The sequence below is a fragment of the Phyllostomus discolor genome, chromosome 12, assembly GCF_004126475.2.
Source record: "Phyllostomus discolor isolate MPI-MPIP mPhyDis1 chromosome 12, mPhyDis1.pri.v3, whole genome shotgun sequence".
NCBI lineage: Eukaryota > Metazoa > Chordata > Mammalia > Chiroptera > Phyllostomidae > Phyllostomus > Phyllostomus discolor.
The window spans coordinates 3,067,932-3,092,587 of NC_040914.2; the positions used below are offsets into that span (position 1 = coordinate 3,067,932).

General features: G+C 37.9%; 1 protein-coding gene across 1 annotated transcript in view; it reads right to left on the reverse strand.

The window, feature by feature from the left end:
* The window catches only part of UBA2 (ubiquitin like modifier activating enzyme 2), a 44,165-nt gene that overhangs the window by 18,940 nt on the left and 569 nt on the right, over nucleotides 1–24,656 (reverse strand). Inside the window, exons 2-8 of the mRNA XM_028529411.2 lie at nucleotides 21,956–22,039; nucleotides 20,375–20,445; nucleotides 19,111–19,175; nucleotides 17,803–17,903; nucleotides 13,365–13,486; nucleotides 3,965–4,032; nucleotides 3,383–3,504 (exon numbers count right to left, since the gene is read on the reverse strand). Of these exons, the coding sequence (XP_028385212.1) occupies nucleotides 3,383–3,504; nucleotides 3,965–4,032; nucleotides 13,365–13,486; nucleotides 17,803–17,903; nucleotides 19,111–19,175; nucleotides 20,375–20,445; nucleotides 21,956–22,039 (633 nt within the window). The remainder of the gene's footprint in view (nucleotides 1–3,382; nucleotides 3,505–3,964; nucleotides 4,033–13,364; nucleotides 13,487–17,802; nucleotides 17,904–19,110; nucleotides 19,176–20,374; nucleotides 20,446–21,955; nucleotides 22,040–24,656) is intronic.

Genomic DNA, 24,656 nt, shown 5'->3' on the forward strand with positions numbered 1-24,656 from the left:
GGCTGACTTTTTTTAAAGTATATTTTACTGAGTATGCTATTACAGTTGTCCCAACTTTTTCTCCCCTCTACCCCCCCTCCACCCTGTACCCCCCACCCCTAGTTCATGTCCATGTGTAGTACATAGAAGTTCTTTGGCTTCTCTGTTTCCTATACTATTCTTAACTGCCACCCCACCCCACCCCATCTATTTTATGCCTATCTCTGGTTGGCTCTTGTATGTTCCCTGACCGGATATCAAAACCCACTTTGGTTAATTGGGCAACACCCTAAACAACTGCGCTACCCAGCCAAGACCTAGATGAACAATTTTTAAAAGAAGCTCAAGCATTTTGTAAAAGGAAATTTGACACAGAACCCCTACATTTGAGACACTTATAAGCGGAGGTGCTCTGAGGAAAGCAGAGTAAGGAAAACTCAGACTGTGCTGACTGACCCTGCCCTCCCAACTCACCTACCTCCGTAACAGCTCTCCAAAGGCCCCAAAGATCATCTGAAGCACTATCATACCAATGAAGAGGCTAAGTAAACATATACCAACTCCACAAGAATTGGACACAATCATTAAGCCTAGAGATACCAATTAGCAATATCTTTGAAATATATTATACCCCCTAAAATAAACACACACAAAAAACAATTACTATTTCAAAAACGAAAACATTACCTCATATAGACTGAAATACTATCACATGAATCACACTATCTCCTAAGTGGTAGAATTTCTAATGATTGTAATATCTTTATTTGCATTTTCTATTGCTAATTGAATTATCCAATATATTTATTATGTTAATGCGCTATAAATTTATACATTCCATAGATTTGGCTTAAATTAAAAAAGTATTCTTTAAAAAATGATTTAGTTTTTAGACAGAGGGGAAGGGAGGAAGAAAGAGAGGGAGAGAAGCATCAATGTGTGGTTGTCTTTCATGTGCCCCCAACTGGGGACCTGGCCCATAACCCACGCATGTGCCCTGACTGGGGATCGAATCTGTGACCCTTTGGTTCACAGGCCAGAACTCAATCCACTAAGCCATAACAGCTAGGGCAAAAAAGAGATATTTTTATAAAAATCTATTCAATTCAGTATTTATTAAGCATCCTTAATCTTTGGAAAACAGCCAAATATACAAATAATTAGAATACAATTTAGTGTGAAAATCGCATAGCTTAGAATACTATCAGGAATTTTGTTGTATCTATCTGAGAAATGAGGAGAATTCAAGGAGAAGGTAACATCCGAAATGGGTACCCAGACAAGGAATGAGAATTCTGGTATGAGTCACAAATGTGCCTGGAGACATTTTGTAGTGGACCTTCAGCACTTGGCTGAGGCAGCTTCCAAGCAGGCAATGAGCAATTAGGATGGTTTCCCAAGCACAAGCTCCATATCCTTCTTTATGCCATTATTAAATGCCAGGAGTCTCGCAGAGTTCTGTATTGAAGTATCTCCACACTCTTCTTTTTCTATAAACCCCAAATACACGTCTAGGGAGACCCCTCTACTCACCTATAAAATCACTTGTCATGTAATATTCCATAGGAATCCTACCTCCTTCCTCTATGTTCCAACCCCTACACATCTGCTTCCCACCTTACCTACTTCAGAGAATGGTTCCTAGGTTCATCCTGCTGCCCAACAGGAAATCAGGAATTGACTCCTCACCTCACACATCCTAAGTCCTGTTAGTCTACTTCATGCTCCACTGGGAATATAGGGAACAGAGAGGTTGTCCTTCAGACTACTGTGGCACTGCACAAACCCAGAAGGCACTGTCCCATATTGCTCACAGGAGTATCAAGTGCTAGAATGGTGCACTGCACCCCCTCTATATCCTTATTATGACACTACTATCTTTTAATGGATTCCCACTATGTTCATATAACATCCTTATAACCTAGAAAGCATTTCCTGATCCAGCCTTGACTTCCCTTTCCACTCTCCCCTTTAATGGGAATGATTTCAATACCGCCACCTGAGATTTCATTTGTATATGGTCCATTCTGGTCCCCACCCTTATTCTTTAAAATCTTGGGGTGAAATGTTACTTCCTCTAGAAAGCCTCTTTGAACCCTTACTAAGGGTTCAAAGTATAATAAGTATAAGTATAACAAGTACATTAAGTCTACTTACTACTAAAGGATTCCAATGGAACTGAACTTAAAGTCTTAACACTGAATCTGAAATTACTTGTTCAATGTTTGACTTCCCCTCTAATCCTTGAGTTACCTTCAAATAGCAGGGACCCTATTTTCTGTCTTGTTCTCCTGCTAAATCTCCTGTACTTAAAATGGTGCTTGACACACAGTAGATGCTTAACGTTACCTACTGAACAAAAGATTGGAGATGTACTTCAGATTATCCTGGCATTCAACTGTTGCTCGGATTGGAATGGAAATAGGTATATGGACATCAGTATGGACAATATTGTCACTATTCATATTTTAAGCATAATCAAAAGCCTTTTTTTTTTAAAGGAAAAGGCAATGGAGAGAAAATAAATGCATAGGTTTAATAAAGTCAACCTGTGACGTATATTGACAGTGAGGAAAAAGTGGAACAATAAACAGCACAAAGCAGTAGATCATTTACTCAGGAGAGCAGGACCTGGTACATTAGAAAGCAGACAGAGGGTCAAGAAAGATACAGGGCAGAGAAAACACTGTTGGAAGAATAAAGTACAAGGAGAAAGGAAAACAGCAGACAGAAGAGTTAGCCCTTCCTCAGGGATTTCTCTCAAACAAAAGGGAACAGAAAAAAGATTTTGCAGTGAAGTGGGGCATTCTTTTAGCAGGTAAATTACATCCAATGTCTTCAAACCTGTTAAATGTCTTTAGATCATCTGGTTAGTGAGGGTGGCAAGAATAATTAGGCAATTTAAGAAGAGCTGAGAAAGTTTCAAGTATCTGTTATGATAAACTTGCTAACAAGCAAAGGTAGGAGAAATTAAAAGACTAAAACACAGATCTGAGGGACTGATCTATAATTAGGTATACACAATTAAAACAATCTTGAGTGATTCTCTAGAATTATTCAGTGGCAAATAATATGTACTAATGAAAATGGATTCAACCAAGAACAAGAGGCTTCATAATTCAAAAGCATTTCAGGACAGTTCCAATTGCCAATAGAATATTTAAGCAAGAAAGGGATATAAAATGGGAAACAGCAAGAACCAAAGGCCAGTTACAAGGAAAACTAACTTTCATTAAAAGTGAGAGAAAGGAAGAAAACCAAGAGTGTATCAGCTTCTATATTTTACCTATCAAGATGCTATATTGATTTAGATGCCCGTTTTGAAACCTACTTATCTTGACTACATCAATTTCATGTACTACTTTAAACCAAGCTGAATCCACAATTATAAAGTAAACCTAACCTTGGTAAAAAGTTTAACAGGATCATATCCAGTTGATTTTGCCCATTCCTTTGTGGAAATACGTTTAATGTCACCATCTTCATTTGATGCTCTGGCTCTGGCTTCAGCTTCCATTGGTTCCCCTACAAAACAAACACGTATTTTCAACTATAATAAATATAGAACTAAGGTCTCTTCCACCTTTAGGAGGAAAAAGGTTACTCACGCAAGTCACCTGCACACAACACATTCTGAGTTCAAGGATAAAGAAAAATAACATGCTCATCAGCATCTTCACCGCACCTCAGTTTCTGAAGGTCACATGTAGAGTAATTCAAAGTATAAACCTGTAATCACATCTGGTAACTCCCAGCCCTATTTACTAGATTTGTGAAATTTCTCTGCACCTTAAATTTCTCACCAGTAAAAGGAAGCTATTCATTTTTAAAAACATTGTTTTAAAGATCAAATAATAGGTCTTAAGCATATAATATAGTATCTAGCACATAATAGCATTTCCCCCCTTGAGCTATCAAAATTAAGTCGATTAAATAAAGGTAGTGCTCACTAGTACGAAAACACATCCTAAGTAGTTTAACTCACAGGAAGCTTCAGGGTCAGCTCTGTCAGGAGATACTTCTTGATCAGCATCTTCTTCCCCAAACAACTGGCTATAATTTAAAAATAGCAAATATTTATGTACAAAAAAATATTCTGAACAAATGTTTACTTTTCCAACTTTCCTCACAGCTAATTTAGAATAACCCTAATCTTTAGTGATGATGAGAACAAACTGATAAATAATACTCCATAAACTTAAAATAAGCTGTTGACAGCTTGCATCCTAATCTCAATTACGAGGCAAGGAAAGCTAAATTTTAGTAGACCTATATTCATTCCTATCTTCTAGGCGATGCATTTCTGTATGTTAAGTCCTTGATCAAGGACAGGTGAGCAGCCTTTATACCCTAACCTGTTTAGCATTCTAACGTCAGAAAAATGTTGGTGAAGTACACCTGCAGCCAGCACTCAACAAACGTAATCACACATCTGCTATGTACCAGGCACTGATTTAGGTGCAGGGATACACGGCAGTGAGTAAGACATTTTTTTCATGGTAATATGTATCACTAAAGAATCTTAAGAAAAAGAAAAAAAGAAAAGATTTTAGGTGTTTTCAGAGAGGGGGAAGGGAGAGTGGAGAGAAACATCAATGTTGTACCTTGAAGGGTTACCTCTCACACGCCCACAACTGGGTACCAGGCCTGCAACCTAGGCATGTGTCCTGACTGGTAATGAAGCCAGCAACTGTTTGGTTCGCAGATTCACATGCTGGCACTCAATCTACTGAGCCACACCCACCAGGAACTACTGAAGAGTCTTAAGAAGCAATATAAAAAGTAGTAAGCTGAAAATCTCTTTTGTTAATCAGGCTACACTAAAAGCTGTTTAATTAACAACACTTATGGAAATATAGTTTTCCAACCTTTCCTCAAGCACAGGACATGGAGAAAGTTATCTTAAAGGAGTCCTTTGTAGTTAAAGACAAAACAAACTCAAAAGCTATTATCTCAAAGCTCCTCATATATTTCACAAGAAAATGCCCATTTGTTTCTTAAAGTTGTACCAATTTATACCCCCCACAATGGCATGTAAGAATTCCTACTGATTCTCTTCCTCTCCAGACTTAATGCCTGCCAAACTACTGGTGTAATCCAGTATCTTGCTGTGACTTTATTGTTTTTGCAAATTAGTCATAAAGCTAAACCTATCATTTGTTTACTGCCTATTTGGGTTTCCCTTTAAGTGAAAAAAAAAATGCCTGTTCATATTATTTTTTCAGACTATCTTTTTATTTAGGTTATCTTTTTCTTACTGATTATAGGAGTATATACCAAATCAACTTTTAGTTGCTTACATGTTGCAAATATTTTCTCACATATAATGGCTTAACATTTATACATCATTTAATGTTTTTTTTGATGATGAGGTTTCTGATGGATTTGAATGTATCAGTCCTTTAGGTTGGCACTTTTTGTGTCTTGAGAAATTGTTCCCTAACCCTGAGGATAAAGACTTCCTCCAATATTAGAAAAAATTTAAGTGTCTTTCACAACTAAATATTTAATCTGTACTTAATTTCTACATTTTGTTTGAAGTAGAAAATATAAAACTTCCCACATTGATAATGAACTAATCTACCTTTTATTTAATCCATTTTTTCACCGGGAACCCATTATGCAACCTCAGCTATGAGCTCTGCATTGTCCCAAAGCTGTTTCTGTACCCCTGCCCCAGCAACACCCTAAATTATTTTTAGCTTATATTAAATCATGACAGCTGTCAGAGCAGGTAATCTTAAGTTATTCTCCTCCAGGAACATTTTGGTTCTTCTTAGGCTTTATTCTTCCATATAATTTTTATATAAATGTTAGAATTTGAGTGACAAGTTCCAATAAAATCCCTGATGAGCCCTGGCTGGTGTGGCTCAGTGGGTTGAGTGGCAGCCTGGAACCAAAGGGTCGCCAATTCAACTCCCAGCCAGGACACAGGCCTAAGTTGCGGGCCATGTCCCCAGTTGGGGGCGCACAAAAGGCAATCACACATTGATGTTTCTCTCCTTCTTCTTTCTCCTATGTCTAAAAATAAGAAATAAAATCTTTAAGAAAAAAAAATCCCTGATGAGATTTTAATTATAACTGTACTGAATCTACAGATCACTATGAAGACATACTGACAATATTGGAATTTACAATCCACAAATACACTCTCTCCTTTTAGTTGGTGCTTCTTATGTTCTAACAGTCACTAACTTTCTATATTGAGGCTTATGTATCTTAAGATTTATTCTCAGGTACTTCATACTTTTCAACACTTCACATTTAGTTATCTTTTATAATTAGCTATATGCTTTTCTAGTGAGTTATCTGTTGGGAACCGCCCTGCCTGGTATCAGAAGCTGTAACCCCTGCCAAGGCCAAGACTGAGAAAACAACCTTGGGCCTTAAGCCAGCAAGGAGACAAAAGCTTATCTCCCTGGCAGGAGTGCAGCTTCTGCTCCTTTTACTTCATCCATAGCTGGCCCCCAGTGCTTGGTCAGTTAGCCAATGATGGGTAAGATTCCCCAAGGGGGGAATGACTTAAGACAGGCACGATCACATGGGAAGCCCTCAAGGAATGACTTTGTGGGCTACAGCAAAAGGGGGTGACGGACTCTCACCCCTCGGCTTTGACAAAACCTGAGTCCTCATTGTCTGTGAGAAAATCTCCCAATCTCTTGGCTGCCTTACTTCCCTTGCTCCACCTAAACCTGAAACAATGAGAGAGGGTGGTGCAGCCCTGTGCTGGAAAGGGCAGGTTTCCCAGGTGATCAGGCCTAAGAAAGAGTATGTAAAATCCTGTGAAACCTGCTTTGTTTAGAATGCTCTCAATTAAATGACAAGGGTCCAAGGAAGAAGTAAGTTTGTTCCTCAAAGTTTTACAGCTCTTTAGCTATCTGACCCTGACTCAAAATAGGCCCTCAGAGTTCCTTGTTATTTGATCCTTACTTCCTGGCAATAAGTAATGAGCTTTACCTGAATTCCCATGAAAAAGAACCCAATAAAAGCCATTGAGGAAAAGGCTCTTGGCCCTTTGTGAGAGATTGGCCACCTTTCCTCCCCAAGCAGATCATGCCTTGGTAGACTTATTCTCATCCGTGGTGGACAGGGGGATCTGCGGACAAAGCTCCCCCACAGTTATCTATTTTTATATTATACTTTCTACCTGCCTGATGTGATTAAAAATGCAATTGATTTTTAACAATCTTTTAGTTAACCATGTTGCTGAACTGTCACTATTTCTATAATTTGTCTGTAATTCTTTGGGGTTTTTTATGTAGGTTACCTATATTGTATATAAACTACAACAGTTTTATTTCTTCATTTCCCAATTCTTAAGCCTATATTTTCTTCTTCCTGTTTATTATGCTGGCTAGGAACTTCAGAACACCACAGAGAAGCAGCACTGCCTTGACTGGGGTGGCTCAGTGAGTTGGGTATTGTCCAGTAGACCCAAAGGTCACCAGCTGAATTCCCAGGCAGGGCACTGGACTGGGCTGGAGGTTGGATTTGGATGGGAGCACACGAGATGCAACCAATCAATGTTTCTCTCCCTTTTTTTCTCCCTCCCTTCACCCATCTCTAAAAATAAATACACATTTTTTTTAAAGTGGCACTGAGTATCCTTATGTTGTCCATGATTTCAAAATGAATGATTTAAAATTTGTATCAATAAAAGTAATTATTGTATTAAGTATAAGTATAATTACTGTATTAAGTAATTGTATTACGTATATTAAGTATATTGTATTAAGCAAATAATGGGAGCCAGGTTTCTGACTTTTGGAGTGGGAGTTTACAGATAAGCAAGGGTAGGCAGCAAGCTAGAATGATGCAAGTAGTAAGGGATTAGAGTTGGAGACAGTTATCAATTCGTATTTAACTTAATATAGATACAGAGGGTTAGATACAGAAAATTTATAAATTTGTATACAGAAAAAATACAAGTCAGTAAATATAGTTTTTTTTTGATCTGTCAGCTAAAAGAATCAGCACTTCAGTAGAATACCTAAGCACTCAGATCTGGGAGTCTAATACCATTCTTCAATAAAAGGAACCAGGTCTCCTTAGAGAAATGTGTTCTAGGATGGGGCAGGAAATACTATATATATAAAATGAGTCTAGAGCACCTTTTAGCACCAGAAAGTAAGGAATTGCTAAAACAAAACAAAAATAAAAACATGCCCTGGCTGGTGTGGCTCAGTGGAGTGAGCACCAGCATGCAAACCAAAGAGTTGTTGGTTTGATTTCCAGACAGAGCACATGCCCAAGTTGCAGGGCAGGTCCCCAGGTGGGTGTGTGTATGAGAGGCAATCACACAGCGATGTTTCTCTCCTCTTCCTCCCTCCCTCCCTCCCTTCTCCTCTGTCTAAAAATAAATAAATAAAATCTTTAACAAACAAACAAACAAACAAACCCAAGACATTAAAGGTGGTATATTAAAAAACACAGAGCCACCTGATGCTCCTAATGGCCAAAACTGGAACAATGTGAGCAAAACATAAAGTAGTATTGGATTAAAATCTAAAGTATAAAATATATTCAGTATTGGGAGGCTCTCACCTGGCAAGACAGTGCCTGACACAGAACCAGATTCATTATTATGAAATAAGTGAAGTCTTAGCTCTGAGCTTGCTAGCAACCAAGTCAAAAGGGGAGAGAAGATATATTTTGGACTTCCGGCAAGATGGAGGAATAGGTGGACACACTGTACCTCCACGCACAACCAAGATTAGAACAACAACAATTTAGAGCCAGAATAACACCCAGAACTGACAGAGAATTTATCTGAATGGAAGTCAGACAGCCAATAAGTTGAAGTAGACCCGTTCATCCAGACTGGTAGGAGGAGCGGAGAGGAGGAGCTGGGTGGGCACGGGTTGGCAGCGCGTGGAGGTCGGGGAGAACTTGGTGCGAACTCGGCGTGTAAGCCATCCGGGGTGCGCAAGATCGAAGCGGTGGACCCTGAGTACACAAGCAGCGGCTGGTGGACCCAGTGAGGCGGCGCTTGTGGACCAGGGCAGAGCTTGCAACCCAGGATACCAGAGAAGGGACTGAGATCCCAGGAGAACGGAAATACCGCCATTGTTCCCTCCCGTCCCTGCCCCCGCCCCCACATATAATGTCACAATCTAGTGACTGGGGTGCCCAGCCTCAGTGAACACCTAAGGCTCTGCCCCTCACCGTAACAAGAGTGACCAGATCGGAAAAAAAAAAAAAAAAAAAAAAAAAAAAAAAGGAGAGACAGGGAGAGAGTCATGTGTCCAACAGAAGAACAGATCAGTCCCCCAGGTCTCATCCTTTTGAGCGACTAAGAAATAGCCAATCTATCAGATGCACAGTTCAAAGCTCTGGTGATCAGAAAGCTCACGGAATTGGTTGATTTTGGGCACAAATTACATGAAAAAAATGCAGGTTACCATAAAAGAGATGAAGGAAGATGCACGGAGAGCCAATAGTGAAGGGAAGGAAACTGGGACTCAAACCAACAGAGTGGACCAGAAGGAAGAAAGAAACAACCAAACAGGAAAGAATGGAGAAATAAGAATTAAAAAAAAAAAAAAAAAAAAGAGGAGAAGCTTAGGAACCTCCAGGACATCTTTAAACATTTCGACATCCAAATTATAGGGGTACCAGAAGGGGAAGAGGAAGAGCAACAGATTGAAAACGTATTTGAACAAATAATAAAGGAGAACTTCCCCATTCTGGCCAAGGAAATAGACTTCCAGGAAGTCCAGGAAGCTCAGAGAGTCTCAAAGAAGTTGGATCCAAGGAGGAATACACCAAGGCACATCATAATTACATTAGCCAAGGTAAAAATGAAGGAGAGAATCCTAGAAGCAGCAAGAGATAAGGGGACAGTAACCTACAAAGGAGTTCCCCTATGACTGTCAGCTGATTTCTCAAAAGAGGCCTTGCAGGAAAGGGGCTGGAAAGAAGTACTCCAAGTCATGAAAGGCAAGGACCTACATCCCAGATTGCTCTATCCAGCAAAGCTCTCATTTAGAATGGAAGGGAAGATAAAGTGCTTTTCAGATAAGGTCAAATTAAAGGAGTTCATCATCACCAAGCCCTTATTTTATGAAATGCTAAAGGGACTTATCTAAGAAAAGAAGATAAAGAAAAGACATGTATAGTAAAAAGACAGCAAACTCACAATTATTAACAACCACACCTAAAGCAAAACCAAAAGAAACTAAGTAAACAACTAGAACAGGAACAGAACCACAGAAATGGAGATCACATGGTGGGTTAGCAACAGGGGGGTGGGAGGAGGAGAGAGGGGGAAAACATACAGAGAGTAAGTAGCATAGAATGTAGGTTGAAAATAGGGGAGGGTAAGAATAGTATGGGAAATGTAGAAGCTAAAGAACTTATAAGTATGACACATGGACATGAACTAAAGGGGGGGGATGTGGGTGGGAGAGGGTGTACAGGGTGGAGGGGAATGAAGGGGGGAAATGGGACAACTGTAATAGCATAATCAATAAAATATATTAAAAATTTTTTTTAAATAAAATATATTCAGTATCTGCCCTGGCTGGTGTAGCTCGGTGGATTGAGCGTGGGCTGAGAACCAAAGCATCGCAGGTTCGATTCCCAGTCAGGGCACATGGCTGGGTTGCAGGCCATGGCCCCCAGCAACCACACATTGATGTTTCTCTCTCTGTCTCTTTCTCCCTCCCTTCCCTCTCTAAAAATAAATAAATAAAATATTAAAAAAAAATAAAATATATTCAGTATCAATGAGTCTATACTGAGATAAATGATTGAGTAAATTAATAAATGGTGAGAAGGCCCTGGCCAAGTGCAGATACACCAAGGTTGCATGTCTGATCCCTTGTCAGGGCACATACAAGAAAACAACCACAGAAGGTATAAATAAGTGGAACAACAAATTGATGTTTTTCTCTTTCCCTTCCTCTCTCTCTCTAAAATCAATAAATTTAAAACCCTGGCTGGTGTAGGTCTATGGATTGAGCACAGGATGCGAATCAGGTTCCCACTGGGGTCCATGTGAGAGGTAACCACATATTGATGTTTCTCTCCCTCTTTCTCCCTCCCTTCTCCCCGAAAGATCTTTTTAAAAATAAATGGATAAAAATCAATAAATTAAAAAAAAAAGGTTAATGGTGAGAAGAGATAAATTTTCCATGTAGAACTCCAAATAATTTATGTGAATACTTGCCCTCAAGGAGGTGGAACACAACTCCCCATTCCTTAGGTTTGGGCTATACACAGGGACATCCTTTCAAAGTAATCAGTACACTATATAGTAAGCAGGGGATGTGGGTGGGGAATAATTTTATAGGGGAGAAACCTGACAAACACTGAGTGATCGAGGCCAACATTAAACACTAATTAATTATGTCAAGAATACGTACGCTGCATATGTGATAAAAATGGCAACTCTAACTCTGTGGTCTTCACCCAATAACCTATAACCACAGTATTATTATAATGAGGGAAAAAATCAGAAAAATTCCAACAGTGTGCATTCTACAAAGTATCTGACCAGTACCCCTTAACCCATCAACATCATCGGAAACAAGAAAGTGAGAAACTTTCTCCTGGCTGGCGTAGCTCAGTGGATTGAGCGCGGGCTGGGAACCAAAGTGTCCCAGGTTCAATTCCCAGCCAGGGTACATTCCTGGGTTGCAGGCCATAACCCCCAGCAACCGCACATTGATATCTCTCTCTCCTCTCTCTCTCTCCTCTCTCTCTCTCTCTCCCTCCCCCATTCCCTTCCTTCCCTCCCTAAAAATAAATAAATAAAATATTAAAAAAAAAAAAAAAAAAAAAGAAACTTTCTTAATCAAGGGGTTCTAAAGAGACATGGCAACTCAATGTAATGTGGTTTCTGTGGTCCCAGAAAAGAAAAAGGACATCAGGTAAAAACTAAGGAAGTTTAAATAAACCATGACTTTAGTTAATAAATAGTGTACCATACTGGTTTGTTATCCATGTATCATACTAATATATTAATACCAGAGGGAACTGGGTGTGGGAACCTGCACTATTTTCTCAATTTTTCAGTAACTCTACAACTATTCTAAAAGTATAGTCTACTAAAATGAAAAGTTTGCCAAATAAAGTTTGCAAGTGCATTTTTTGTAAAACTTCAGTTACTTTTCTGAGTGTACTTATACTTTCATCAAAACAAGATGAAACAGTGTCTGCTGTAGGTTTCTAGATGGTATCTTTTGATCAAGTCTCTTCTTTTACTGAGAACTTTTGTCATAAAAAGATGTATGCTAAATTTTACCACATGCTTTTCCTACATCTATGAGGATTATATAGTTTCTCTTTAAATTTTAAATGAAGTAAATGACACAGATTTTTTCTAATGTTAAAGTATGCTTGCATTACTGCAATAAATACAACTTGCAAGCCTAATTTGTATGCTAATATTCTGTGCAGGATTTTTGCATCTGCGTTTATGAATTGAGAATGCCTTGTAATGTTTCTTTTATCCTATATTGGCCTTAACTAGTTTTGCTATTAAAGACATGACAGCCCCATAATATGGGCTAAGTATTCAATTTTTAAAAATTTCTCTGGAAGAGTTTATATAAGGTTAGGATGATATATTCCTTGTAAATTTAATGGAAATCACCTGTAAATCTAGAGATATTTGGTGCATTTTCAGAAAAACTGAAACGAATGGTTACATTTCTCTAAGGCATAGTACTTAATGTTATTTGGACTTCCTATTTGAGTTGGTTTTGTAATTAAAAAAAAAAAAAAACTTATCCGTATCATTACAATTTTAAGTGTACTGGACATGACATTCTTTATGGTTTTTTTTCTAGGCTGAGATTACATTCCCCATTTAGTTATTTATCTCTCACAATCAAACTTAACAATTTTTTTGCTCTTATCTAAATTATATCCGTCCTTCTAATTTTATTGAGTTTATTCCATGGTTCTTTTCTAATGCAAGTTAGCGCATTAATATTCACCCTTCTCCATGTATGTGAGCCTGTAACTTTTCTTTCAACTGCCACATTCAAAGCAACCTACAAGTTTCACACGTAGTATTTTCATTATCACTACAAAGTATTTTAACCTTCCATTTATTTTTTAATCAATGAGTTATTTTAAGTATGTTTTATATCCCCAAAATACATAGAGTTGTACTCCTTTAGTTATATGCCTGTCTCCAATATCACACTTCGCTTCCTAAAGAGTTCACTACATACAATAGGCATGCAAATAAACGTTGGCTGATTTTAATTTAATCCAACCACCATCACAAGAAAGCTACTAAAGTGACCCTTCATTGTATTTAAAATAACATACATCATTAACTACAATCTCTCCAAGACTTTAAATAAAAACGACCTCATTTTCTATCACCAGCACTAAAAATATGCCCAGAAATAGATATATACTCTTCTTACTTGAACAAATACTTTGCCCAAACGATGCAATGAATAGGTTCTGAAGGTGTGTTACGAATTGTACAGCCAGGAAAAGTTCTCTGAGTTGGTTTGGGATGACATTCATAACACTCAGTCACACCCTGCAAAGTCAAAATGTGAGAAAAAACATTTACCCCATGAGGACAGTTTCTTAATGAGATATCATCATAAACACTTCCTTCATTCCTCTCCATTCTGACTGGGTAGTATATACTGTCAACAAAATTTTAAAATATTAATGACTCCAACTCTTACACTTGACAGAGAAGGAACTATAATATAAAAGCTAACTGAATCAATCTTAGTCACAGCTCAGCTAAGACTAACCCAGGACTCCTCTGACCCCTGGCCCAAGGAACACTGCTTATACCAGCCAAATAAAAATTACAGCACCTTAATATCAAACATGAGAAGTTTACCATGATCACACCAAAGAAAAACTACTAGAAAGAGAAATAGCTTTCCATCTATATCTATCTCAAAGTTGTGAAACTCAAGTTATTTAAGTATTATTCATAGCCTTACCTTATTCTCCTAAAAACTAAGTGAACTAAAAGTAATTACTGATTTCAACAGCAATCTAGATACCTTGGAAAAATACTAGGTAGTATCAAACCAAATATTCTTCATTTTGCCAAGTGTTACCCTTCAAGTTACACTGTAAAAAGTCCCAAAGTCTATAGCACTTGAGACAATTTTTCAAAACTATCAATTTTTCTTTCCTCTTAACCATTCTCAACCTCAGTCTTAATATACACTAGTACCTCAGGATCACGATGAGAATTATCTTTCTAATAATGGTTAAAGAACCAAAACCTGTAGATCTTGTTTCAATGCAAATTGTAGCAGATCGAGGGTTCCCCCCATAATATCATTTCTGGGGTCCTTCCAATGTTTTCTTGGAGGTAATCATATGGCAAGAAGTTATTCCTCATATCACAGTGGAGAAAAAAAAAACGGCTGCCTTAACCTATCGATAGATACTGAAGGCTTCCACTGATTTAATTAAATTGACCACACTTTGATATTCACATGTCTTTATAGATCCTACATAAGCTTCCCAAGGCAGTTTTGACAGTTAATGTAGAACCAAAATTTTCAAGATGGGCAAACTACCAACAAATAAAAAGGGCAAATTTCAAGTACAATATAATTCCTTTTAGTTTCAAAATCTATAAAATCATTCTTCAACTGTACTTATATTTAGTTTCTTGAAAGAATTAGAAAAAAAAGATGTGAACAGCAAATGAATCACAATGCTAAGATTTTATAATTGGGTTATGAGTACACAGATATTTGCTCTATTATTCTCTATCCAAACTTTTGGGAAACTTCATAAATACACCAAAAATATTTTCCAACATATTTTTCAGATTTATCCATCCAAAGTTTTTAAAATGTTATTGTTTATGCTTTTACAGTTGTCCGAATTTTTACCCTTTTACCCCCTCTACACATTGCCCACTCACTCAGGCAATCCCCACACTGCTGTCCATGTCCATGAGCCATGCATATATATGCTTTGGCTACTACATTTCCTATGCTGTCATTTACATCTCCGTAACTATTCTGTAACAAATTTTTGCTTCTTAATTCCTTCACCTTTTCCCACCCATTCCCCCGACCCCATTCCCATCTGGCAACCATTAACATGGTCTCTGTATCTATAACTGTTCCTGTTCTGCTTGTTCACTTGCTTTTTCAGATATAATTGTTGATAGATGTGTATTTATTCATATTTTATTGTTCCAATTTTTGATTTACTTCTTGAAGATGACCCTTTAATATTCCATATAATACTGGTTTTGTGGTGGTGAATTCCTTTATGTTTTTCTTGTCTAAGAAGCTCTAGCTATCCTTTGATTCTACATGATAGCTTTGCTGGATAGAGTAATCTTGGCTATAGGTCCTCATTTTTCATCACTTGGAATATTTCTTGCTTTTCCCTTCTAACCTGCAATTTCTTTAGAGAAATCAGTTGACAGTCTTATGGAAACTCCCTTGTAGGTAACTAAGTGCTTTTCTCTTGCTGTTTTTAAGATTCTCTCTGCCTTTAACCTTTGGCATTTTAATTATGATGTGTCTTGGTGTGAGCCTCCCTTGGTTCATCTTGTTTGGGACTCTGTGCGCTTCCTGGACTCGTATGTCTATTTCCTTCGCCAAGTTAGGCCAAGTTTTTTTTTTCATTATTTTCTCAAATAGGCTTCCAATTCCTTGCTCTGTCCTCCCTCCGACACAACCGTGATGCAAATGTTGGTATACTTGAAGTTGTCCCAAAATCTCCTTAAACTACTTATCCTCATTTTTATCTATCCTCATACTTAAACTATCATTTTTTGGATTCTTTTTCCTTCTTGCTGTTCTGATTGGGTGTATTGGGTTTTGTTTTGCTTCCTTATATTCCAAATTACTGATTCTCAGCTTCACCCACTCTACAGCTGATTCCCTGTAATCTTCATTTTAGAGTATGGTTTCATTTCTGAATGGTTCTTTATGATTTCCATGTCAATTTTTATGTTGTTGAAATTCTGAATCACCTGCTCTTCCAAGTTCATTCAGCAAACTTATAGTGTTTTGAACTCTTTATCTAGTAGATTGCTTGTCTCCATTTCATTTAACTCTATTTCAGGAGTTTTGTTCTTTCTTTCATTTGGGCCATGTTTGTCTTCTCAATTTGGCAGCCTCCCTGTTTTTTTCTATGTATTATTGTAGTAGAGCTGCTACTACTCCCTTGCTTAAAAGAGGGGCCTAATATAGTACGTGTCCAGAAGAACAGCCTTCTCTATCACCCAAGCTAGGTACTTGAGGTGTGCCCACCATGTGGGCTGTGTACACCCTCCTCTTGTAGTTGAATATTGATTGCTGCTGACAGGTCAATGGAAGGGATTTATCCAGGCCAGTCAGTCACAAGGACTGGTTGTTACCACGGACCACTGTACAACATCAGCTGTGGAGGGACCCATTCCATAGAGCAGGACTTATTTCAGCAAGGTTCTGTTGTCTTTTGAGTCTGCCCCTTGAATGTGTTGCTTGTGGAGATGGTAGGGTGGTAGTACTCCAACATGGTCTGTAGCTGTCCACCAGGTGGACTGGCTCTGGGGTCTCACAGAAGCAGGCAGGCCAAGGTTAACCACTGCCTGTGTTCTGTCTGGGGCCAAGAGCATAAGCTACAAAGCAATCTGTAGATGGCTGCTATTGTGCTGGGCTTAGAGGAGCCCAAAGTGAAGCCAGCTGCTGCTAGTGCCAGGCTCCAGTCAGTCAGCAAGAACTATGGGGCTCATTGAGGCCAGATGCTGCTTGTTTGAGAGGATTTAGAAATATCTGAAGCATGAGCCAAAACAAACCATTTATACAGAAAATCCTTTAGGAACAGCTTGAGTGGGCCCTAATATTCAGTGGGACAGAGCCTCAGGCAATCAGCAGGGGTGGGTCAAACAGTGTGAGCCAGGTGGATGGAGTCTCAAGATATATTGCTCACCTACCAGTTCTGTGGCTCTGTGGTTTGGGGGAGGAAGCTCAGAAAAGGAACACCGGCTTCTGCCACCACTTCTCTCAGGGAGAAAACTGCCCCCAGGCTCTCACCCTGATGCCAGACAATTCAGTTTCTCCCTGTATGTCTCTGGTGCCTTTCAATTTGAGGCTCTCATGCGGGAGCGAGTCTGAGTAAGTCTGTACATAGGCCCTTTAAGAGAACTACCAGGGAATTTAGTACGTTTTGTCTTCCACAGCCTCAATTCCCACTGGTTTTTACTGCCAGAAGATAAATGCACTTATTTTCCTGGCAATGAAACCATGGGCTGGGGAGTCTGGTATGGGGGTGGGATCCCTCACTCTGGAGATATCCCTCCTGATTTTTATCTGCCACACATGGGTGTTAGACCAGGACATTCCGTATCTCTGTCCCTACCAGTCTTGAAGTGGTTTCTTCTTTAATTCCACAGTTGTAGGACTTTCATTGAGCTTAATTTCTGGCAGTTCTGAACAATGGTTGTTCTAGTTTAGTTGTAATTCTGATGTGGTTTTATGAGGGTGCAAGCTGTGTTTACCTAGGCCATCTTAGCTTTCTCCAGACTTCTTTACCCAAAATGTCATATCAACTATACCATGACGTGTCTCATGTCTACAAGGAATTTTAAAACTCAAGTTTATTATGTTTACCAGTCTACAGATTTTAAGGTTCAAGTTAAATGACTCAAAGTAGCACAGAGATAAAGGATCTCTGCCTGTCCTATTTTGGGGTACCTTTACGGTATCCTAAGTTTATAGGGTATCCTAAGGTACCCTATAGGGACACAAAATTCCTTATGTCCTGGATGTTGAATCACCCATATCATATAAATCCAAAGTTTATATCTGTCCTCCTCCTCGGGGTCTCAAGTAAGTACTTGGAAAGTATATATCTGAAAAAGTTCTTTACCTTTTTTATAGTAGTTACTTGTCCAAGATAACCAGCAGTTCCACTCTCAATAAGAGGGACATCAGCGGCCAAACACATCCTATTAACATGGTTTCGGGCAGCTGGGAAAAAAAATACTAGTTAGCAGGACTTTATTTGCAGGGGCGGGGGGGTGGGATTAGTTAACTTTTAATTAGGATGACATTTACACAAAATATTTTTTATTTTACATGCAATTTACTTACATCTGTGACCACAATACAACTGTTATAGACATTTAAGAAACATTCACTAGCAGAATTTCCAACATAAGGAATTTGTTTACCCCAGGAAAAGCACCTCTATATGTAATTATTAAATTCCAAAGTGTCACCTTCTTCTGTTGCTGTGCCTACTCCATAAACCTTGACTAAAACATTGTTTCAATGTGCTCTGAGTTCTTAACTTGCTATTATTCTAATACAATTTCAGGTAATACATGAAAGTTTAGGAGAATGTGGACTATCAATTTGGAACTATTAAGGCAGTTTAAGGCTAGGTGAAAGAAGATGAGTTCAGTTAGATTCTTTCTGACCCTTTATATGAGACTTTGTATGATTTTTTGTTTGCTACTTCTGTCCCAAAACTGTTACACTCATTTGACAGGTGTATTTACATGTGGAAGTAATTAGAGGTGAGGAATATTGGGTATTTTAACCCCACATTCCAGAAATACAGATTTGATAACAATGACTGGCTACATAACACTGGATTATATGAAACATCATCATATATTGTGAAAAGTTTTAGTTCATCTATAATGTGTGCACTAATAGAATCCAATTCAATATCTTACAGCACCAGATATAATTCAAGAGCCATAGGTTCTGTATCAACTTTGGCATCCTGTTGCCTCATTCTCAAAACAGTGGTTTTTAGCCCTGATTGCACTTTCAAATCATCTGGGGAACTTTGAAAAAGTGACCCCGTAAGTCTGGCTGAACTAGTCTTGGTAAGATCTGAACACTGATATTTCTTGGATTTCCACATAAATGAAGGGAGTGACAGTATTTAAGTGCTGGGATAAGCAGAATCAAACATCCATGTATACACCCTATGTGATCACCCTCTTTAGTATTTTTCCTTATATTCACACCTTTGATAACTAAATTCCTGCCTGGAACCAATTTTATTTAAAATTACAATCAGCTGCCAAGATTTAAACCTGATCACACATCTGTTTAAGCTCTAACTCATAAGGAAATATTTTGATTAATTCTAAATACACAAACAGCCTTGTTATGGGGAAAGAAAAATACTTAGAAATTTTAAGTATTATAATAATCTCACCTCTGTTGTCTAAAGCATTCATAACCAAAATAAATTGTCGGAAAAATTCCACATTATAGTCAGGGCTACAACACAAAACAAAAAAAAGATCAATAAAACAACCAGCCTTACACATGATTTTCACAGTAAAATACAGGGTCCTGAAAAGTGTATTACAGTAATAATGATGCAAAAATAACTGAAATAATTAGGGGTCTCTACACTGACATAGATTTGACTTTTTCTAAACACCATAAGCAGATTTTAAAGAAATTACTTCCCCCCAATCCCTATGAGTGGCTATATATCCTTTGTGGCCAGCTACCTAGGGCTAAGAGCAAGATCTCCAACTAGCACAAAGATGGCATGACTTCACTGGTCCCATCAGGCCTTCTCCGGGCAGCAAGTGCCTGGGAACACACAAAGAGCACATTCCCAGGGTCTGCCTGGTCTCTGGCTTCACCTCACATGGTTAGGATCAGGCAGGGTTCAGGCCCCAAGAGTCCCTGCTTTTAGCAGCACTGGGAAAGCAACACAGGGTAAGGGGGTTACAGGGCTGTAGGCAAGCTTGTAGAACAAACATCCAGAGTATAAAAGAGAAGCTGGAGATACAAATTCCCTGAGAAAGTATAAGACTTCCTCTAATTCCAGACCTCAAATAAGAACTCATTATTTTTAATACCATTTACTTATGAGCCACATAACAACTCTAGGGTGATTGAAGCCTCGTGCTAACACCTCCAAAATGACATACTTACTCTATCTAGCTTTACTGAAACCAGAGCATACTCATATACTGTCAAAACTATTGACCCATCAAAATTCCTAGCATTACACTATAGAAGTCACAGTCCTAAACATGAATTATTTTGGAAAGGAACCTTTAAAACTGAAAAAGACCACAGCTGAAATCAATCAGAATGAGAGCAAATAATTTAGAAAAATCTGAATCATTAAAAGATTTTTCATAGTTTAGAGTACCTTTTTATTTAAAATAAGAATAAAAGATCCTTTATTAAGTTTTCAAGTAACTTATTTATTCAAAGTATTAAAATATCTCATCTCTTATCTAAATCACTCAAATCATACATATAAACTATTACAAGAATGCAACTTGACTTGTGGGCACAAACTACCACATTATACTAGAAAAGTCATTTTTACAAAGCAAAATGACTTCAAGCTCATATACTTGGCTTATACTTTATAACAAAATACCTTATACTTTAAAACTTTAATTAAAAATTTACAACAAAAACTTTGCAACATAATAATAAGAGCATACTTCATGATGCTGTCATGGTAGGCTATGATATTAGCTTTCGGGTAAAACTGCAGTACACTTTCTTTGGCAACCTGGAAAAACAAGCAACACTAAATTACTAATTTACTAAATTAATACATTTCTATCTGTATTTGAAATACATTACTGCAAACAATACTATTGTTTCATCTACTTACATAATCTTGTTCTTATTAAAAACTAAGTATTAAAATGTCAAAATTTTAATTAAGCTATATACACATATTGATAAAATAATAAGAGGGCCACCCCACTCCCATATAGAATTCTACAAGAAAAGCTTCAGGTGGGCTGGGATGGCAGTAAGAGACACAAAACTGTACTTGAACAACAATTAAAAATTAAAAAATTACAACTAAAAGAAGAAAAAAACAAGCTTTATCAAAAATATAAAATATAACACAGAAGTGTCATTCATTCATTCAACAAATATTTACTAAGCATCTTCTATGTATCAAGATCTGTGTAAGGAAGGCACTTGGTGAGCAAAAGTGACATTAATCTAATAACCATCTAGATAAATGTAACTACAAACTATGAGAAATCATACCCAGAAAAGCAGAGGTTATTATGAGAAGATCTGGTTTATTCTAAGAGATTTGGGACAGTACCCCCAGAGAAGGGAGCCTAATGGAAAAAAGCATGGGAGTATGCCACAGGGACTGGCAAAAAAATCAAAGGGAAAAGATTTCCTAACACCCCAATCAAAATGGAACATTCAAGGAACTAAAAGCCCTGGCCAGGTAGGTGTTGGTTACAACACTGTTTACCCTAAGGCTGGAGGTTCAATCCTCGGTCAGGAAACATAAAAGAATCAACCAATGAATGCATGGATATATAGAATAACAAATCGATGTTTCTCATTCTCTCTTTAAAAAAAAAAAATCAATAAATAAAAAAGAAAAGAAAAAAAAAAAGGAACTAAAGAAAGGTCAGGGTGGCTAGAACCTCAGGGGAAGCTGTCTTCTTTAAAAAGGCACAACAGCACTGGCAGGTGTGGCTCAGCTGGGCGTAGCCCTGCAAAGCAGAAGGTCCCAGGCTGGATTTCCAGTCAGGGTGCATGTCTGGACTGCAGGTTAGATCCCTGATCTGCTTATGACAGGCAAACCAGTTTATGTTTCTCTCTCACATCAATGTTCCTCTCCCTCTTTTTCTCCCTTCCTACCCTCTCTCTAAAATAAATGAAGTTTAAAAAAATAAAATAAAACGGGACTGCATAAACTGTAGCTTCTCTTGCCTCCCAATATGGGAGCAGCCAACCTCTAGAGAAGGTAGGAACACAAGGTTCATCATAAGCAAACAATCAGAAATTTAAGTAAGAAAGGGAAACCATTTACAGGATTTGGTAGAGCACTTCCATTTCCTCAGTAGACCAAAAAAGAAAGGTATCTTTAGTCCTTTACTCACGTGTCCTTTTTATTTTTCACAATACCTCAGCTGAAGAGATAGCTTTCTCCATATTCTCCTTCCTAGTAGATATCTAATTAACCAATACCATAGAGGATCCATCAAAGAATAGAAAAATAAATGAATAAATAGAAATGGTATGAGAAACAAAGTTACCTGTGCCTTTGATCTTCCAACATGTTTCTTCTGGAATAAAAACTGCCTGTTGAGGTTGCTGACATCAATAGTATCCAGATCAATCTACAAATACATAAAACCCAGATAAATCACAGAATTTCTGGTATGTTTGAGCAACATCACTATTTTCGGCATAACCAAGAACTTGGATACTTGCCACATTAGTGGAGAAAATGCTTTTTGACCAATGCCAAGATTCTTAAATAGATAATGCATATAAAAAAAATACAGGACCCATACTGATTTCTCAAAATTACTATGATCAGGGTTGGGGGAAAAATATACAATATGAACAGAAAAGAAAACAGAGTAACAAATAAAAGACCAAGACCCAAAACAGAGTCATAAAATATTACAAAAAATAAAACGAGACAAAAATCTTAAACAAAAACAAACAACAAGATTTAACTCCAGAGATAACTACCTGCCAAAAAAAATTTTTGGAGAAAAAAGAAAAAAATGTTTTTGCCCTGACTGGTGTGGCTCAGTGGGTTGAACATCACCCTGCAACTGGAAAGGTTGCTGGTTCAATTACCGTTCAGGGCACAGGCGTGGGCTGTGGGCCAGGTCCCCAGTTGGGAGGCTTGTGAGCAAGTTCTCTCACACATCAATGTTTTTCTCCCTCTCTTATTTCTCCCTCCCCTTGCTCTCTCTAAAAATAAATAAATAAAATCTTTAAAAATATTATTTTAGAAAAGATGCAAATATGTTAGTAAATTCCATATTGGCCCTAGACAGGTAGCTCACTTAGTTTTAGGGTGGAGCCACCATCAGGGCACATATAAGAAATCAACCAGTCGCCCTGGCCAGTGTGCTCAGTGGGAGCACCAGTCTGCAAATCCAAAGGTCAGTGGTTCCATTCCCAGTCAAGGCCCATGCCTGGGTTGCGGGCCAGGTCCCTAGTGGGGGCATGGGAGAGGCAACAGACCTATTGATGTATCTACTGTCATTTCTTTCCCTTTCTTTCTCCCTCCCTTCCCCTCTCTTAAAAAAAAAAAATCTTAAACAGAAAATCAACCAGTGAATGCATAAATAAGTGGAACAAATCAAAGTTTTTCTCTCTCAATAAAATCAATAAATAAATTCCATATTGAAAATGCAGCACTGACTGGTGCAGCTCAGTGGATTGAGCACAGGCTGCAAATAAAAGGGTCGCCGGCTTGATTCCGAGTCAGGGCACATGTCTGGGTTGCCCTCCAGGTGGGGGCCGCTCAAAAGGCAACCACACAATGATGTTTCTCTCCCTCTCTTTCTCTCTCCCTTCCCCTCTCTCTAAAAATAAATAAAATCTTAGAAAAAGAAAATGCATTATATAAGCCAACTGTACCAATCCAATCTTTTAATTTACATATTAAGATTTAACTGTGCCCTGTTTTTCTTCCTTAAATAATACTTGGCAAACAAATTTATTGAATTTTGCCAATTTCTTTAATTCAAAAATCTTCAACACAAACACAATTTCATTTACAATAGTTTCTTGAGGGCTGTAAAGAAAAATTTCTACACAAGATTTTAAAAGTATCATATTTTAAGTCTTATCTATTGTTGCTCAAAAGCAAACATAAGGGAAGAAAATAATGACTAAAGTCATTTTCATTCCATTTCAATAAATTTATGTGCAGAGTCATTAAATCTTCTAATTATGAAACATCTTAACAATTTTGCTTATAATTTGGGAAAATCATCATAGCATATAACCAACCATCTAAACATTTTTTCTTTGTACTTTCAAACTTTACTACAAAAATTTGAATTAAAAATTTTACTACAAAAACTAAACCAAATAAAATAGGATCAGCATTTATTTTCAAGTGCCCAAATTCACTGTCTTGTCTATTACAAAATGGTTCTTTTAAATAAGTATTGGTAGTTATCAGGTGAAGCACAACCATTTTGAATTTGTGGCACAGAAGGGAATGGGATGACAGACCCTATAAAAAAGCAAAGGAAAAATGTGTACGTTGTTCCCCCAATCACTCATTTATCAGCTCAATCAGACGTCTCTTTTTTTTTCCCAATTCATGTTTCCACTACATCTTTAGACACTTGAAACTCACATCCAATTCCAGGAAACATCTCTAAAGAGTTTACTTTAATAGGAACAACTTGATTTAAAATTAGTCACTATAAACTAATGCAAAAGTTAAGACCCTAACCAACATCTTTAATGAAATAAGTGTATTATCTATGGTAATAGCAATGAGTCACACTTATTGTGCCAAGATCAGAAAAGCACGAGCCCCAAAGGAGTTCTGCCACCTGCTTCGAGACCCAAGGTAAAATTACTAAACCCCACTGCATCTCACTTTTCTCCACATCTGTTTTTAAAAAAGTGATGAGGCCCTGGCTGGCATAGCTCAGTGGATTGAGCGCGGGCTGGGAACCAAAATGTCCCAGGTTCGATTCCCAGCCAGGGTACATTCCTGGGTTGCAGGCCATAACCCGCAGCAACCGCACATTGATGTTTCTCTCTCTCTCTCTCCCCCACTCCCTCTCTAAAAATAAATAAAATATTTTTTTAAAAAGTGATGAAAGTAGCATTTGCAACCATACATAAGTAGTGAAGATTACTTGCGTTACTCCGAGTAAACCCCTCAGGACTTCACCAAGGCTCGGGACAAGCGCTAATTTGGGTAGTAATACCGCCACCCTCTGCTCTGGATCATTTCCGAGTTCAGGG